The sequence below is a fragment of the Sander vitreus genome, chromosome 3, assembly GCF_031162955.1.
Source record: "Sander vitreus isolate 19-12246 chromosome 3, sanVit1, whole genome shotgun sequence".
NCBI lineage: Eukaryota > Metazoa > Chordata > Actinopteri > Perciformes > Percidae > Sander > Sander vitreus.
In genome coordinates this window covers 25,655,069-25,671,767 of record NC_135857.1, presented here as the reverse complement: position 1 = coordinate 25,671,767, position 16,699 = coordinate 25,655,069, and the positions used below count along the sequence as shown (strand labels likewise).

The following is a 16,699-nucleotide window of genomic DNA, read 5'->3' as shown; positions in this document are numbered from 1 at the left end:
TATTGTGTCCGTTGGTTGTCCTGTGAGAAAAGAAGTTGACAGAGATTAAAACAACAAATACTGTACTACTGCTGCCTAATGTGTTACACGTTCACACCAATATATATGAAATTACAACAAAAATATCAATTTACAATTAATTAATTACGCTACCTAAATCTCAAAGTGATTATTTTTTACCTGAAAGTTGAGTTGTCTTTCTGTTTGTATTGTCAGACAGTTTTCCAGTCAGGCAATCCAGCAAGTACTCTATCTGACAGGAGAGAAGAGGGAATATAAATAGAGTAAGAACAGGACTGAGTAGCTCAGCAGAAATGATAATAGGAGGATGGGCTTCAGTGAGAACAACCGAATGATCCAGGCTATCATCCCTGCCAAGATCGAACATCAATGGATAGGATGACATCACCTGTCTGTAAACATTATCAGTGAGCAACATCCTGGAATCATGTCAGTGTAAGTCAATATTTGTGAATGTTGGGAGCACAACACAACATTGTGGCTGTAAAATATATAACCAATACAAGGACATCTGTGTTTTAGTTTCTTAAGGAAACATATGATGACTATTAAAATGATTGATAAAATAATAGTTCAAGTGTATTACATTTTGTTTTTGTAAACACCAGAATCCCCACTTTAAGTTCTAGTGTCTATATTGTGTGAGCCTGTCCCAATATGACAATTAACATGCAACTTGTAAATAAAAAAGGTTATAAAACATCTGATGTAAAAAGCCTACTTCTATGATAATAAGCAAACCATATTACAATTCTAACAATGTTTTCTCTTCAACCAACCAGGCTGCATGAGTTACACAACCTGGCCACCCTGTTATGAAGAAAATAGGTTACAGACAGTAGCCTATATTCATCAACACATCTAGGCCTGACGTTATCATTAACAGACTACATAATAAATAGGGAAAGATGACGAACAAGTATTTTTTTTCCTAATTAGACAAATGTATGCGCATACTAAGCATTTAGCCCAAACAGGTCATATTATACTATTTTCCCCGTGTGTCAATTTTCTTGTTTGACTCTTGTCTGACGGAGGAGCAAATTGGTGAGTCGCTCGGGTAGGTTTACTGTTCTGCGCCACATTCAAAACTGAAACTCCTTAAATGTAGGCTACAAGTAGCCTAATAAAACATTTTTTATTACCAAAAACGAAATTGATGAAAAAGTCTACTTTACCATGCGGACGTGGCTTTACGTGAAATTACTTTAAATTATGAGTAAGCAAATCAAGCATTATACGACTATGCTAATACAGGTACTGAAATCCCGGAAAAGTAACTAATGAGTGGAAGCTTGAAAGGGAGTATGTTTCTACACGAGCGTATTTTTCTGATGGACCGTGGGTACACTGCAAAAAAGTCGCCTCCGGTTAGTTTTTCATTTTTACTGCACTTCTACAACCAACTCAGATACAAATAAGTTGTGGCAAAAGTATTAACGTTACATAGCTGTTATATACGCAGCCACCTTCTTGCGATAAGTGTTTAATTTCTTTGTTTCGGTTCATAATTGTATTAAAGGAGGGGTTCACAAACACCCTATAAGGCTCAGTGTAACTCGTCTCGCTGCTGTGGTGGTCGCTCGCTCAGATGTCGTGTATGCTGGTTAGCCCCTCCGGAGCTCGGGTCCCCCTGGAGAACGGACGAGCTGTGATTCTGGGCCGGGGTCCGGACACTGGGGTCACCGACAAGAAATGCTCCAGGCACCAGGGTGAGGGGAATTCCGACATAAATACGGAGTATCTTTGGGTTTTGGACTGTTGGCCGGCCAAATCAAGTAATTTAGAGATGTCACATTAGTCGTAAATTGCAATGGACATGTTTAACTGTTACAGACAAAATGATTACTCAAGAAAAAACAGTAGTACCAGTAATACAATAATTGTTTGCTGCAGCCCTATATGTCATTTTTGTTGCTGTGCATCAAATACATAAAGATAAAATACAGAAAATAAGAAACGGGGATAGTCATCTTGTCTGTAAAATGTCAGAAAGACAAATCTTAAATATTCAAATTCCTTTATTTTGCATTGATGCTTAAAAAGTGACTTGAGCCATTAAATAATTATCAGAAATGTTGTAGATTGTTTGCGTAATCGTTTCAGTTCTAAATGACTATCCAAATATGTGTGTGCATGTGTCCTTGAGTAAGTAGAGATGGTAATAATCCTTCTTGTGTTTCTTACAGTGAAGGTGGTGGCTTGCTTTGCAGACCAGGATGTGGTTGTTACTCAGGTATAAAAGAAACACTTTTGAGCCCCACGTCCCAGTTTATAATTCAGTTTATCTTTCTGTGAAGCTGTCAGGCTAGAAAAACACCACTGCCGGACCCACCCGACAAACATTCAACCTTTATTTATCCTTGAGACACAACACTAGAAAGAGTTGATATTTGGCACCACACATGACATAGCTGATGTTTTAGCTATGTCATTATGTCTGAAAACCTAGTCTATATCGACAATGTATCATGTGCGAGATTGTTCTGGTGCCGCCGAAGATTCCGCTGGATGTCCCTCACTTTTGGCTTTCTTTGTGTTGGCATTCTAAACTCCAGTCGGTTTGGGAAGCATCCTCTGAGCCAGAACCGACAATGAAATTATATTTATCTTTAAATTCTCAGCACACACTAGACGGCCATTTTAATTCCAGAGCATGCCTCCCTACGTGCCCATGTTCACTGAAAACCTGACAACCGCAGAGCTTTATCTTTACTGCCTAGACACATACTGGTTATCTAACATCCTATAAACTCTCTGTTTATAAAGGCTACAGTCCAATGCCCATCCATTATTTTCTTCCACAGCTGGGTCCCAATCCCAGTTTCCTGGATGGTGAGAAGCTGGGCCGGAGCCAGTCTGGTAGACTCACCCATGGAGGCACCCTCTTCCTAGTTAACCAGAGCCACCCATTTAAACTGCTCTACTCCCTGAGCTCAAATGGATCCGCCTCCAGCACTGCACAGAAAGGACAAAAAGCCACAGATAAGACAAAAGGAGGGCGAAACGTGAAAGAAAAAGAGGCACAGTCGAGTCCAGAACCCAAGCGCAGTATAAAGGATTTCTTTTCTACATCTCCAATGAAGGTATCACATTTGTTTGGACATTGAGTTTGAACCTATTTAGTGATGATGTTTATCAAGAGACGTTGAAGTCAAACAACTAAAAAATAATAGAGTATTTTTATTTTTCTGTCTAGTCATCTAAAAGACGGCTGAGCCCAGAGAGTGAAAACGTTGAGGTGAAGCGCCAACGAAGAGACGAGGAGGCCTCCGACAGACAAATGGAGGAAGAGGAAGAGGAAGAGGAGGCAGAGGAAAGAAATGCAGAGGAAAGGCTCAAGCAGCTGCAGGAGTTGGCAGAGAAGTCTATAACACAGAGGAGTAATAGCACCCAGCCTTCATCATCTTCATCCTCTTCAAAGGGCTGTCTAAAGAGAAGCTGGCAGCAGATCAGCAACCTGATGCTTTACACTGCTGCTGGTGTCAAAGGGAGTGACAAGGTGGGAACTGTTTCAATAGACCAGCTTTATGTATTCATTTATTATTGTTTCAGTGTCTGAGGTCAGAGAATTACACAGTATTGTAAATGTAATTGCAAACATATTTAGAGGTATAGTTGTCAGTGTTATTGTAAAAGGACTCCCAACCCTCGAGGACCTGAAATTACATCACGTTTTCCCCAAATGCATTTCTGCCACAGCAGATCCATCAACGATTAGTCGATTCATTGAATAGTTAAGCAAAAGAAAATCAAAAAAATGACAAAATGTCACTCATTCCAGCATTTTAAGTATTAACATGCCCTGCTTTTCACTGTTTAATATTATTGTTAACTGAATACCTTTGACCTTTGGACTGGTTTTTAAAAACAAGACATTTAAATACAAAAACTGACATTTGATATTGTACAAACCAAATGATAACTTGAGTAAAATAATCAACAGATTAATAAATATAAAATAATTTAACTTTAATAAAATTAATAAAAATTAATGAAATAATTGTTTGCAGCTTTAATTTTGATCGTTGAGTTTGGTTTGGCATCGTCTCCAGTCACAGGAAGTGACAAAATAAAACCAACAGTCTGATAAACAGCAGTGAAAAGCGCTTCTTCAAAAGGCTGGTCCTCTTACGAGTGTTAGATAATTTCTTATTCTTGTTAACATAGTTTTTCATATAAACACAAAAGTGCTGTAAATGGGTTTCCTAATGTCACCTTACATGATTTCTGATAAGAACATGCAGCTAATGTGTAAATGCCTGAACATTTCCTCTTCTTGTCGTTCTCCAGATTGCTGGGTTTGACATAGATGGCTGCATCATCACTACCAAGTCTGGGAAAGTCTTTCCCACCACGCCAGATGACTGGAAGTATGTCTACACCCCTGAACATTACCTTTCAAAGGGTTTATCTCATGTCATTGTTTGTCGTAATATTTATCTGTTTGTGTGTTCAATTAACAGGATTCTGTATCCTGAAATTCAGCCCAGGCTGACCAACTTGTTCAAAAAAGGATATAAGGTGAGGGGGAGCAAAATGCAACAGTAGAAAATGAACGCCTGTGAAATATGACACTGGATTTCCTAGTCTACCCTGGCTCTCTTCCAACAGGTGGTGTTCTTCACCAACCAGATGGGGATCGCTAAAGGCAAACTGAGACCAGAAGTCTTCAAGTCTAAAGTGGAGGACATCCTCAACACGCTGCAGCTACCTGTGCAGGTTAGTCATGTAATGGCCTAACTCTCACTTTTCTCCTAATTATTGTGCAAAAATCCTCCCCAGATTTTTGTATCCCTACCTTCATTGCAGGTGTTTGTAGCAACCGGACCTGGTATCTACAGGAAACCAGTGATGGGAATGTGGAATCACTTGTGTGACAAGGTAAACACACACACACACACACACACCCATATTGTTTTTGAACCACACCTCATACACAGTATTTTCACTGAGACAGAACCAAGTGTGGTCACTGCACACTCATCAATATGAGTCATAGGAGCCGCCCTTTAATCTCTCCTCACAGCATTGATGCCTTTGCATGTTTGACAGTAAACCGTCTATTCTACTTTTAATTGTGAGTGTCTTTGCATGTGTTTACTGCTCAGGCAAATGAAGGCGTGACTGTGGACAAGACACAGAGTTTTTATGTCGGAGGTGAGTGAGGTTGGGTGTGAAGTGGTGTTGCCAAAGTGATAAACATCCCATGCTTACAGGTGTGTTTTTTGTCATGTGTCCTTTTGAAAACCAAACATTTAATTCAATGCTATTTCCCGAAACTCCAAAAAGATCCCATATCCTAACCATGGCCCAAACAAACAACCTGAAATCTCCACCAATTATAATCCTCAATGCTTAATACTAGACCTAAACCTAACTATAAACCCAATAGGATGCCTAGGTATAAACCGAACCCCAAGCCCAGAAATGATCTAGAATGTGCAGAGTGCAGAAATGCAACAAAAATAACCACATTTGGAGGACTTTTGCAAGTTGTTGCTATTGCGTTGACAACATTTGATCCCCAGAATGACAGAAGTACAGGAGCACACACACATGCACATGCACACAGAGCTTCTGACTTTACCTTTGTGCACAGACGCTGCAGGTCGGCCAGAGAACTGGGCTCCAGGGAGGAAGAAGAAGGATTTCTCCTGCAGTGACCGACTGGTAAGACCTAAGACTTTTGCTCTCTGTAATTTGTTTTTACTACTTTCTGCCACTCCCCCCTTGTGTGTGTTATCTAAGGTAAATAAGTATGACTCACTTGTTTTCCTAGTTTGCTCTGAACATTGGGTTGCAGTTCCATACCCCAGAGGAGTACTTCCTGGGCTGGAAGAGCGCCCCCTACAGCCTGCCTAATTTTGATCCTGTGAGTACAACGAACATATTTCCTGTGTACTTTTTTTTTTTTTTTCTTCTTCCTACAGTGTATGAGAAACATTTGTGGGTTTGGTTTGTGTCTGTATTTTTGTTAATGTTTTTTCTTAATGTGAACTTCTAGAGGAAGATTGACTCCACTGCAAGACTGTACGACCCACCGTCGGCCTCTCTCACCTCGAGCAAGACAGAAGTCATTGTTGCCGTGGGTTTCCCTGCATGTAAGAGAAAAGGGACAGTGTGTCACCTTTGCTGTTCTCCCCTTCCACCACCACCAATCTGATCTTGTTCCCTTGACCCTTTCTTCTCAGCTGGTAAATCCACATTCTTCCACACCCATGTCATTCCAAAAGGCTATGTGTACGTCAACAGGGTGAGTGGATTTTAATGAACAGGGCTGTGTCAACAACGCTCCATTTCTGCCCAAGTTCTCATCCGAAACATCTGGTTTTATTTATATAACATTTTAACTGTTGAGTTTTTGGTTTACTTTGATCTTGATGTTTGCTACCCTGCTTTTACATTTTATACACCCGCTTTTTAAAGAATGTATTTTGAGCATTGTGATATCCATATATTATTGGGCCCTTCCCTTTTTAAAGTCTTCCGTGACATGTGACCAACTTCATGTTTTGTTTCGCGTCAGGACACACTCGGTTCATGGCAGAACTGTGTGTCGGCCTGTGAGCGTGCTCTGAAAGAAGGCCGCAGCGTCGCCGTGGACAACACCAACCCAGACCCAGAGTCTCGCAAACGGTAAAGCACAACTGAAACTCCAAACCAAATTTTGACAAAACTTCTGGCAAAAAGGATTCAAGCTCACTGCAGTATTATTAGCTCAGTATAACAGCCAGTTTAAATGGGCTGATGGGCTCCAGCAACAGAATGTATTGCTATATTCCACTATTGCTGTTTTCTTTTTGGAAAACCGTTTTAGTTCACAGATATCAGTTTCTGCCGCGATGTGCCAGTGGCAGGTTAGCAGAATCAATCCACTCTGCCTGGTTATCATGCACCACAGATTTGTTACCTAGTAACTGTATTTATTTCAGTTACTGGATGTATCCCTCTCTCCTCTGCCACCAAATCAGAAAACAGAGATACAGCAAAAGCAGAGATAGTAAAAGAAGTTGTAAATCAAGAAACAACCCTGCATTCCTTATGTCATAGCAAAGAACACAACACCCTTTTTAGTGTAGAGAAATGTCATTGTGTTAAAATGTCATAGTTAAACAAATGGCTGAACTGTTTCCATGTTAATGTGACTAGCCAAAACGCACTTAGACTTGATGACAGATGTAAGTAATTTAATGACTTAATCTCACTTTAACATTATTAAATATTATAAGACTTTTATCCTGTAGAAAACAAATGCTTGATTTTTAATACTGCATGTCATGATCCTGATCTTCATTATGTCATTAGTTTTGGAATATTTTGGCCCATGTTAATCTCTACACCCTTTAACCTGGTTCAGATACAGCAGTATATTGCACAGTGACATTGCAAGTTAACTATGTTACCTTCATTGCCAAAGTTTTAGCCTTTTTCTAAAGGAATCTTACTAAATGGTTGTATTTAAGAATGTGGGTACTGATCATGTGCTGCTGTTGCTGTATTTTGTGCTGTGAATATATTCCTGCCTGCTGCTTGTATGTCCATTTATTTACTTACGTACTTTGTTTGTGTAACCAGTGTTCTGTGTGTATTTTCCAGATATGTGGATGTAGCCAAGGCAGCCGGAGTGCCATGTCGCTGTTTCCACTTCTCAGCCTCTCTGGAGCAAGCCAAACACAACAACAAAGTATGACTCTCCTCTCCAAAGTGTCAGTCTTCACCCTTTGGTTTGCTTTATCCTGGCTGGTGTTGGCAAGTGTTTTTTTTAATGCATTATTGTTGTTCCCAGTTCCGTGAGATGGCTCCATCAGACAGCAAACACGCCAAGGTCAATGACATGATTTTCCACAGCTACAAGTTAGTGATACTGGCCTTTCTTCTCACACTCTTAACAGTTATAAAACACGTTTATTTTTTTGTGCCATAAAGCCCAAACTAAATGCACGCCACTAATGTGCTTTAGTTTTCTATTTTAATACATTTTCAGAAGCTTTTGTTTTGTCCTTGTTACTTGTCACTATGTTAAAATGAAAGTCTGAAAGTGTGTTTTGAATACTGGTAATAAAAGCACTTATTACTAATAGCTTTGTTACTGACCACTGCTCTCTCTCTCTCTCTCTCTCTCTCTCTCTCTCTCTCTCTCTCTCTCTCTCTCTCTCTCTCTCTCTCTCTCTCTCTCTCTCTCTCTCTCTCAGGAAACACTTTGTGGCTCCTAACCTTCCTGAGGGATTCTCCGAGATCCTCCAGATCCACTTTGTGCCGAACTTTAAAGACAGCCAATCAGAAACCCTGTACCGGCAGTTTTCTGAGGGCTGATAGGACAGCTGGCTTCATAACACCTTTGACTTTCACATTCTCACTGACAAAAAAAAATACAGATGACAGCCAGTGAAGCAGATAAGGTGTGAGAGTCAACAAGCAACAGTCATAGAAAAACACACTAAGTTAGTCAGTAGACAACGATGTTTTTCTGTTTCAGCTGATGGACTGTCTGGGCTACCCACTGACATCTGTGCAGTGCTTTTATGTCCTAGCTTATATGCATACTGTATGGCTAATGGCCTCTAACTAGAACAAGTGATGTTAACTAGACTTGCATTAAAAGAGGTGTTTTATCAAATAACTCAAAGTATCCATATGATTGTAATGCATCATGCATGTTGCACATGAGTTTAGAAAGAATACAGTGTGAGAACAAGAAGAATTACTTTCTTTTTATGTTGTGTATGACAAAACATCTTCCTTTACAAGGGTGTTTACTGCACCACAGCTATAAAAAATAACAGTATCCATTTGACAATAAAGCTTTAGAAAACACTTGATATTACTGTGTATGATTGGTTATGATTATTCCCACATTTCCTCTATTGTGTTATGCATGAAGTTATTGTGGCTTAACCTAAGCAGTTCTCGGCTGATTGATTATAGATGTTGTCAGTCGATCTCAGACAGGAACTGGATCTCCTCACCCAGATGCTCTTTAAGCCACGGCAGTATCTTGAACAGGTCGATGTGAAAGTCTCGAGCATCAGGAGGCGGCTTGTCACTGCTGTATTTTCTCAGTGCTGGGTTGACTGGGTTACATATGTCCGTGGTGCCCCAGCTCACGACTCCCACCTGGAGATGAAAGCGGGAGAAATGTCCACATGATGCTGATTGCAGCGTGTATAATGAGGCTTTTTCTTTTAAGTGAGAAACTCACCTGAAAGTGGCGCTTTCTTTTTTGCAGAAACAAGGATCCACCAGAGTCACCTAAACAAAAAGACAACATTAATTAATGAATCCCATGTTATTCAAACTGTGTTGGCTATGATACAGTATGTGCAGAGTCCAGACCTTTACAGGTGATTGCGTATTTGTGTGATGAGGATCCCCCAGAACAGAGGAATCTGTCAGGTACATACTCATCCAAAGTTACATTGGTGGGCTCTTTGAGTGTTTGCCTGGCCTTCTCCACACAACTAGGCCTCTGCAGACAACAAATTAGTTACAGTGCAATACTCCTATAACAAATACACCTATTTACTCCATGTTATTGAGTGTCAGCATGAATGAAGCCCGCAGTCTGTAGATCCCATCAGCCCTAACTCACCTGACTCTGTAAGTTAATATGCGTTTGTTTGCTTTGAGAGTTCTTATGGATGAAAAAGGCAGGAGTCTCCTGGTGCGGTAGTAGTTCATCCCCTGTAAACATATACATTTTTACTGAGAATACATGAGAATGTATTCAGGATGTTTTAGTCTGAATTCTATATTGTAATATATTATTAACACTATGTTAACTGGGAACATTTTGAAATAGTCCTTGCATCCTCTTAATAATGCTTTTGCAGAGTGTAAAGGTCAAAAGGTCTCATACTGTGCTGCTGACAGGTGGAGTTGATTCTTTTCATGGCTCGGCTGGCTGGTACAGTACATGGCAAGCAGATAGGTCTGTTGTACGACATACAGTATACACACACACTCAACACTGATGCTCAAGAACATTTATGTTAGCATTTATGTAAAAAGTGTTAACCCTTTTCTAAGCTACACAAGGGCTGGAAATAAAAACCCAACCTTTTCATGACAAAAATGTTTTTTTAGGCTTTAAAATCAGTGTCTTTGAGTTTAGCTCTTTGGTTAGATGCAATCATGGTGGCATCTTTTCTACTTACCTGGCTTTCCAGGAGAGTGGGATACTCTTGTTCACCTGTACCAGAGCTACATCGTAGTCATAGAACTCTGATACATTTCTGTTTTTGAGTGCCCTGATGTTGTACTTTGGGTGCATGATTACCCTCTTTGGAACCACCGAGCCCTCACCTGGGAACCAAAGAAGATGGTTAATAGAAAGCACTAATCTAGACCTGATGTTTGCTACATTATAGTAGATAACTAAGGGAGGTGAGGAAGGCACTACTATTTTTTGCTTTGTTAATGCTTTGATTCCTAAAAGAATAACTTATGTGTGTATCATTGCGCAAAAAAAGCCTTAATAACCTTCAGCACATTCTAATTCAAGTGGTCTGAGAGAACAAAGGCTTCTGCACCTCCTCTTGGCTCTGTTTTCAGGCTTTAGAAAATCTAGCCTGTGACGGGAGACTTCGGCCAATCACGTCATTTCAAAAAGATGGTGTTCTTATTGGTTGTTCTACAAATGCAGATGTGCATGGCTGTCCTTGTGTACTCATGTACCCATATACTCGTACAGGTTACTGTATAAAGCGCATGGATATGCCCTCGCTCGTCAGGTGGGAGGGGCTTAAGACAGTAAGGGGAGAGTTGTAGGAGGAGGGCTGTATTTTTTTAATTGTGGCATGTTTTTTTTTTGCCTTTTCCAGATAACTGCCTACCCCAAGTTTAAAGTCCAAAACATTTTCCGGTACTGACACTGACCGTGATGTATGTCCACCTGCTGAGGGACTTCTGTGCTTGCTCTGGCAAAGCAGTGAGCAGCTGTCAGCACCCAGTTCTGGCTCACAATAGATCCAACACACGGCGTAGTCTATAGGAGAGGAAATTGTTAATGTGTGAAAATCCAGTCTAAAATATCAAACAGATGAAAAAAAGAATCTCCATTATGATTGTAGTGACTGACCTTTGTGGCCTTTATGTTCAGAGTGACGTGCCAAGGTCTCGTGTAGGCTGAATTATCCATCACCATTTCCTGAGCTATCCCACACATCGTCACACCCTTGTCACCTGTATTATGAAGCATTTTGATGGTTATACTTATGAACTTTTAATATGCACAATTGCTTTCTTAACTTTTAAATCCAGCGTGAAATGTTCACAGTTTTGTACTTTCAGGTTCATTTAAAAAAAATAAAAAATAATAATTGTTTTGGCTGTCATTCTAAAAAACAAAAAACACACAGGTGTTCTCAAAACTCAATTTTCTGCTGGCATATTGGCAGTTGAAATCAGAAAGCAAACACTTTTGTCCTAGAATTGAGAGTGATCTACTTACTAATGATGCTGTTGAACACCTCTCCCAGTTTTTCAAAGTTTTCCAAAACGAAGATGTGCTTCTCACCACGTTTTTGTGAGGCTAAAGAGTTCAACTGATCTTTCTTCACTTCTTTCCCAATACCAAATACATAGACATCTGAAATCACACAGATGAAATAAGTTATACTGTATACATGCATAGGCAACCATTTATACACACATTAAACACACTAAACAAGCTTTGCCTTGCATATCTGATTTATGATTGCAATCAGTGGAAGTAATTATACGGTGTCCGCAATATATACTGTGCATTAAAACATTTAATCAAATCTTTTTTCTTTTTTTTTTATCTTGATACCCAGCATTGTTTCGTCTGTGTGATCGCGGGCTGTGTTGTGATAGCCCAGCAGATTCCGGATATGGGCCAGAGCAATCTGAGGCATGTTGCCTGTATTGGAGTAACCTGCCGGCAGAAAGACATAAAAAGGGAATGAACTCCTACAGTTTACCCTGAGGATAATCTTCTTATGTTCCTTTTTTTTTTTTAAAAGACCTCTAATGAGTTGTAAATGATTTTTATGAGCAAACTCATGCTTTTTCAGCATGAGTTTATGAGATATTTCCTGTGGGTTTTTTTTACCATCTGTTTCTATGATGATGATGTTCTGAGTCTCATTAAAATGGTTCTTGGCACTGTTTTGCTTCAAGAAGCTGATCACCTCACTGACACGGTGCAGGGCAGCGTGGAGGTTGGTGCCCGTCTTACGCCCATGGCCTGCAGATGAACAGATGCAAAATATGAGACAATTGAAAAAGTAAATTGATAAATAATTGTATTAACTATTAAACACATTAATGCATCGTGGTTATGACGTACTGTACTTGATAATATCACACCAGATGAATTAAAAAGATATGGTCAATACATCAAAGAATACTGTGATAACAAGCCCAGCCCTACTATTGTAGTCAAACTCCTCCAGATTCCATATGACGTCCTCGATGCTACCACTTATAACCGAGTCTCTGATGTCAACAATGTCTTTAGCCTCGGTGGCAAATGACACCACATGAAACTTGAGCTGTACCTCGTAGCTGTCCAACTAGAAGGAAAATGAAGAAGAAGTGTATGGTTTTTTTACACCCACTGAGACAAGACGACAGACAAACTAGTACACCAATGTTGAATCAAGTAAGCTCATCTGGCACAGACCTTTCTGATGAGAGCAATGGTGGCACTCCTGGATAATTCAAAGTCCTTCTTTGTGATGCTTCCTGATGTGTCCAGTAAAATGTAGACATTCATACGACTGCCTTCAGCCACACGCAACGTTCTTCCAAAGGACACCTCTCCACCTTACACACACACACACACACACACACACACACACACACACACACACACACACACACACACACACACACACACACACACACACACACACACACACACACACACAATTGTCAAGAGACACATTGTCAAGTACTTTCTTTTAATTGCAGTTAAATTCAATTCAAGTTGCTCCTTAAGTGTATGCTCCTGAAATGTAATGTTGTTTATGCCCTGCCAAATTCTTGAATATGTTGAAGGAAGATATAAGTTATGCCTACCTTTCTTTTTGGAGTCTGGTGAGAGTACATCCATGACTCCTGCAAGTGACCCCGCCATGGCTGCTGCCACAACGCTGGGGGAGTCAAAGGTATTTGGGCCTGCAGTAAAGCACAAAGATATCATGGATGTATGTAAAATAATATTTCACCATGTGCTGTTCTGGCACTGATTTGATGCCCAATTGCTATAGGTCTTCTTTGTTAAAAAAAAAAAAAAAAAAATCCTCTGTTGTTTTACTTTAACTGTGCACTTATGGTATGTTTAAAAAACGCTACTCTGCACCTTGGCACCGTGGTGTTGAACCGCTCCACTCCCTGCTCTCCAGGCAAACCCTTTTAGCCGACCCAAGAAGATCCAGACCAACCTGACACCGGTAGATCACCTCCTCTCCTGTGTGAAACTGGCCTGCTGTCCTAAGGGCCCCGGGTGGGATCCCTGGGTCACTACAGTCGTCAGCTGCAGAGGGGCAACGGTAGACAAAATATGCAACGATAGTTCATTTTCAAGGTTATAACTATTCTTAAAAAGGATATAGGTGTTTGTCCAGAATATAACTTGATTTGCGAAAGAAATATGTAATACTTGCTGCAAATGTTGCAAAAGACATGTAATGTATTTAATTTTAATCAAAAACACATGACTTAATGTCTTAAAACATTGAATTACAAAGTTAAGAAGAGTAAATGCAACATTTGGTCAGTGACCTGTTTTGTTTCAGAGTAACCACAGTAAACTGCTGTATAAAATCTATTTGCAGGAATCATTTATATGTTTTCATCCAAAGCTTCTTTACAATGTAAACCTCAGTAAGTATGGGCTTAGTCAGTGCATGCTGCTTACTGTACCATAGGCTCTAATACACCTGCTGAACTGGGCTCAGGGCCTCATGTAAGTGGATATTCTCAGTTATTCTCTATTGCAATGATGTAAAAGGGGAAACACAGTCATGTATTGTACATAATGTGATCATACACATGATGTATGCTTTATCATGAGCAAGGTTTTAATGTTGTCCGTCCTTACCATGGTTGTCACAGACAGGAGTGGTTCCTGTCCACTCCCCAGAGAGGGTGCAGTTCCTCTGGGCGGACCCATACAGGGTGAACCCTTCCTGGCAGGAGAAGCTCTGTGTTGTCCCAACACGGGACCACTGGTCCCTGGGCCAGAAGTCACCATGATCCAGTTGGAGCTGAGCCGGACACAATACATCTGGGAGCAGGAGAGAGGTGGAAAAGAGGATGCAGGATAGCCAAGAATGCTTTGGTGTATATGTGACATTGAATGCATCATCATCCAAACCATTACCTTTGCATGTGGCCCGTGACATCGGTCTGCCAATGGTTGATCTCATGGGCGACCACTCCCCATCAGCACTGCAGAGCCTGTGGCTGACTGGGTAAGGGTATCGGCCCGGACCGCAGTGATAGGTCAGCACACTGCCCTCCAGCCCTCCCTGTACAGGAAACGCGTGGTCACTTCTGGAGCTACATTTAGTAACATGAAGCTTTCCAGTAAAGAGATGCTTGATTTGTTTCACTTTCAAGACCTAGTTCCTTTTTATCATAATCGGAAAATAACCCCCCTAAGCCACTTTGACCTGCATCGATGATTTATACAAAATTATATATATATATATATATATATATATATATATATATATATTTTATTTTATAGGTGCCGTTGGAGTACTCCTTGCTGGTTGAATACCTTGTACCCTCTGTTTTGCAGTGTTTTACATTTCTTTTATAGCCTGTTAGAATGACATTGTATTATTATACATGAACTACATCAGTGCAGCCGAGCTAAAATAAATTTGAATACACACTCATATATTTCGACTCATCCTGAGTGAAGTCAATTAAAAGGTCTATTTTACTTTTACAATAAAGCTGCAACTAACGATTATTTTCACTGTGCATTAATCTGACAATTATCCCGATCATTACATTATTGTGTGGTTTTAGATAGATACCCATCGCAATAAACACCCAAAAAAAGTCCAAAAAGGTAACGTCTTTAAATGTTTGTTTTGTCTGAACAACAATCCAAAAACCAAGAAGCTATTACATTTAAAATGATGAAAGAGAGCAGAGCAGCAGACCCTCATTTTAGAGAAGCTGAAACAGAATGTTTGGTCATCAAAATTGTCTGTGATTACATTTCATGTTATACGCCTAATTGTTTATTAATGATTACAAATAATGATATTTTAATATAATCAACTAATAATTTCAGCTCACTTTATTGTTTTTACCTGTGAGTAGGTGACATGTCCACCTTTGATGGTCTCTGTGGTTGAGCAGTTCAGAGGCTGTGGGTCCTCGTATATTTCATCTTCATAATTATAGTCCTGCAGAGACACTGGAACACAAACAGTAAAAGTGTTGGTGATAAGCATGCGCGCACAAGCAAAAAGGGTACACATACACATGTGCCAACAAAGCCATATGGTTTCAATTCATATGAATTTGATATAATCATACTCAAATGTACAGTAAAATTGAAATGCTCACCCTTCTGGACAGAGGTGACGAGTAGGATCCATAGTATGGGCTTGACATACATGACCAGAGTCTGTATCAGTGGTATCTGTGTCTTTGAGTGACAGAAAACAAAGCAAGAGTGTCTGTATCAACATGCAGTCAACTGCTTTATTTGATGACTGATTACCCATTAACACAGCAGCACCAAACAGGGAAGTAGGGATTGAGCAATTTAGGGCAGAACACAGATTTGAGCTGTTACTTTCGTTTTTTGGTTGCATTAGTTTTATCTGTGTCTCTTGTTTTAGGATTCTGTGAAGTCTAGTGGTGCCATTTTTACATTACTTTTTAACTTGATGCCAAGAGTGGCCTCAAAAAAAGATGCTCCAAAGCTTATACATTACAATATATTACAGTCCCTCCAGTAAAACGTGATTATGTGATCGCATAATTCAATGCATAATCAGCCAAAGTCCACATATTTATGCGTTGCCGCATTTTTTCCGCGCAAAATATGCGGGGCTTGCATGATTTCATAATACCCGCATTTTCGTTGCAAAAAAGTCACATATATCTTAGCAGAAAGTTGAAAAATGTTGCGTTTACTTCACACAAGAGCAGCCATTTTCCCCTGTTGCCATGGGAACGCTATGAAGCATCGTAATTACGCGACGTGAACATCATCGAAAAGCTGCAAACCCCGCGATGAAGCCATGATGAAACCGCAGTTTTTGCAAGTTCCTGCAATTTCATTGCATAAAATTGCATAAATATCCCGCAATTCCATTGCATTTTTTAAGAAAACGTGCCACATAATCAAGGATTTTTGCCCACAACAATCACAAAAAAACTCTGCATTTTTCTGGAAGGACTGATATTAGGACACTCAACTGCAATGCCATGAGCCAGCTTTGGGAAACTAATGCAATTTCAAATCTTACAATCTCTTTAGCACCTTTCGCTATTATTCCCCATTCCCAAACCTAACTGAACCCTAACACTGTTGTTGTTTTGATGCCTAAGAATGTGTATTTGTGTGTTGGTGCACCTTCATGCTCAGGTTGGGGCATGCAAGCGTGCGTGTGAATAAAACATTTTAGGATCTTAAAAGATCATTATGGGGATTATAGAGATTTAACATGGACCC

General features: G+C 40.0%; 2 protein-coding genes and 1 long non-coding RNA gene across 3 annotated transcripts; 1 reads left to right on the top strand and 2 right to left on the bottom strand.

Annotated features, from left to right (window-relative positions):
• Window positions 1–4: 4 nt before the first annotated feature.
• Window positions 5–5,809, bottom strand: LOC144515655 (uncharacterized). Its single transcript, XR_013501760.1, has 3 exons — window positions 5,612–5,809; window positions 181–253; window positions 5–20 (listed from the first exon to the last, which is right to left on the bottom strand). It is a non-coding gene; the product is annotated as an uncharacterized LOC144515655 (long non-coding RNA).
• On the top strand, window positions 1,050–8,843 carry pnkp (polynucleotide kinase 3'-phosphatase). Its single transcript, XM_078246686.1, has 18 exons — window positions 1,050–1,391; window positions 1,544–1,733; window positions 2,211–2,257; window positions 2,829–3,107; window positions 3,221–3,523; window positions 4,315–4,394; window positions 4,488–4,545; window positions 4,636–4,743; window positions 4,834–4,905; window positions 5,133–5,181; window positions 5,624–5,694; window positions 5,804–5,896; window positions 6,029–6,125; window positions 6,216–6,277; window positions 6,551–6,660; window positions 7,621–7,708; window positions 7,811–7,878; window positions 8,217–8,843. The coding sequence occupies exons 2-18, from the start codon at window positions 1,613–1,615 to the stop codon at window positions 8,335–8,337; spliced, it is 1,827 nt and encodes a 608-aa protein (XP_078102812.1). The 5' UTR covers window positions 1,050–1,391; window positions 1,544–1,612; the 3' UTR covers window positions 8,338–8,843.
• On the bottom strand, window positions 8,721–15,741 carry LOC144515653 (complement C2). Its single transcript, XM_078246685.1, has 19 exons — window positions 15,583–15,741; window positions 15,324–15,430; window positions 14,375–14,522; window positions 14,093–14,278; window positions 13,352–13,525; window positions 13,069–13,167; window positions 12,671–12,813; window positions 12,419–12,560; window positions 12,098–12,232; window positions 11,816–11,920; window positions 11,474–11,611; window positions 11,102–11,205; window positions 10,900–11,008; window positions 10,179–10,326; window positions 9,881–9,954; window positions 9,614–9,705; window positions 9,358–9,490; window positions 9,224–9,273; window positions 8,721–9,138 (listed from the first exon to the last, which is right to left on the bottom strand). Exons 1-19 carry the CDS (start codon window positions 15,632–15,634, stop codon window positions 8,956–8,958), a joined length of 2,322 nt encoding a protein of 773 aa, XP_078102811.1. The 5' UTR covers window positions 15,635–15,741; the 3' UTR covers window positions 8,721–8,955.
• Between the last annotated feature and the right edge of the window lie 958 nt (window positions 15,742–16,699).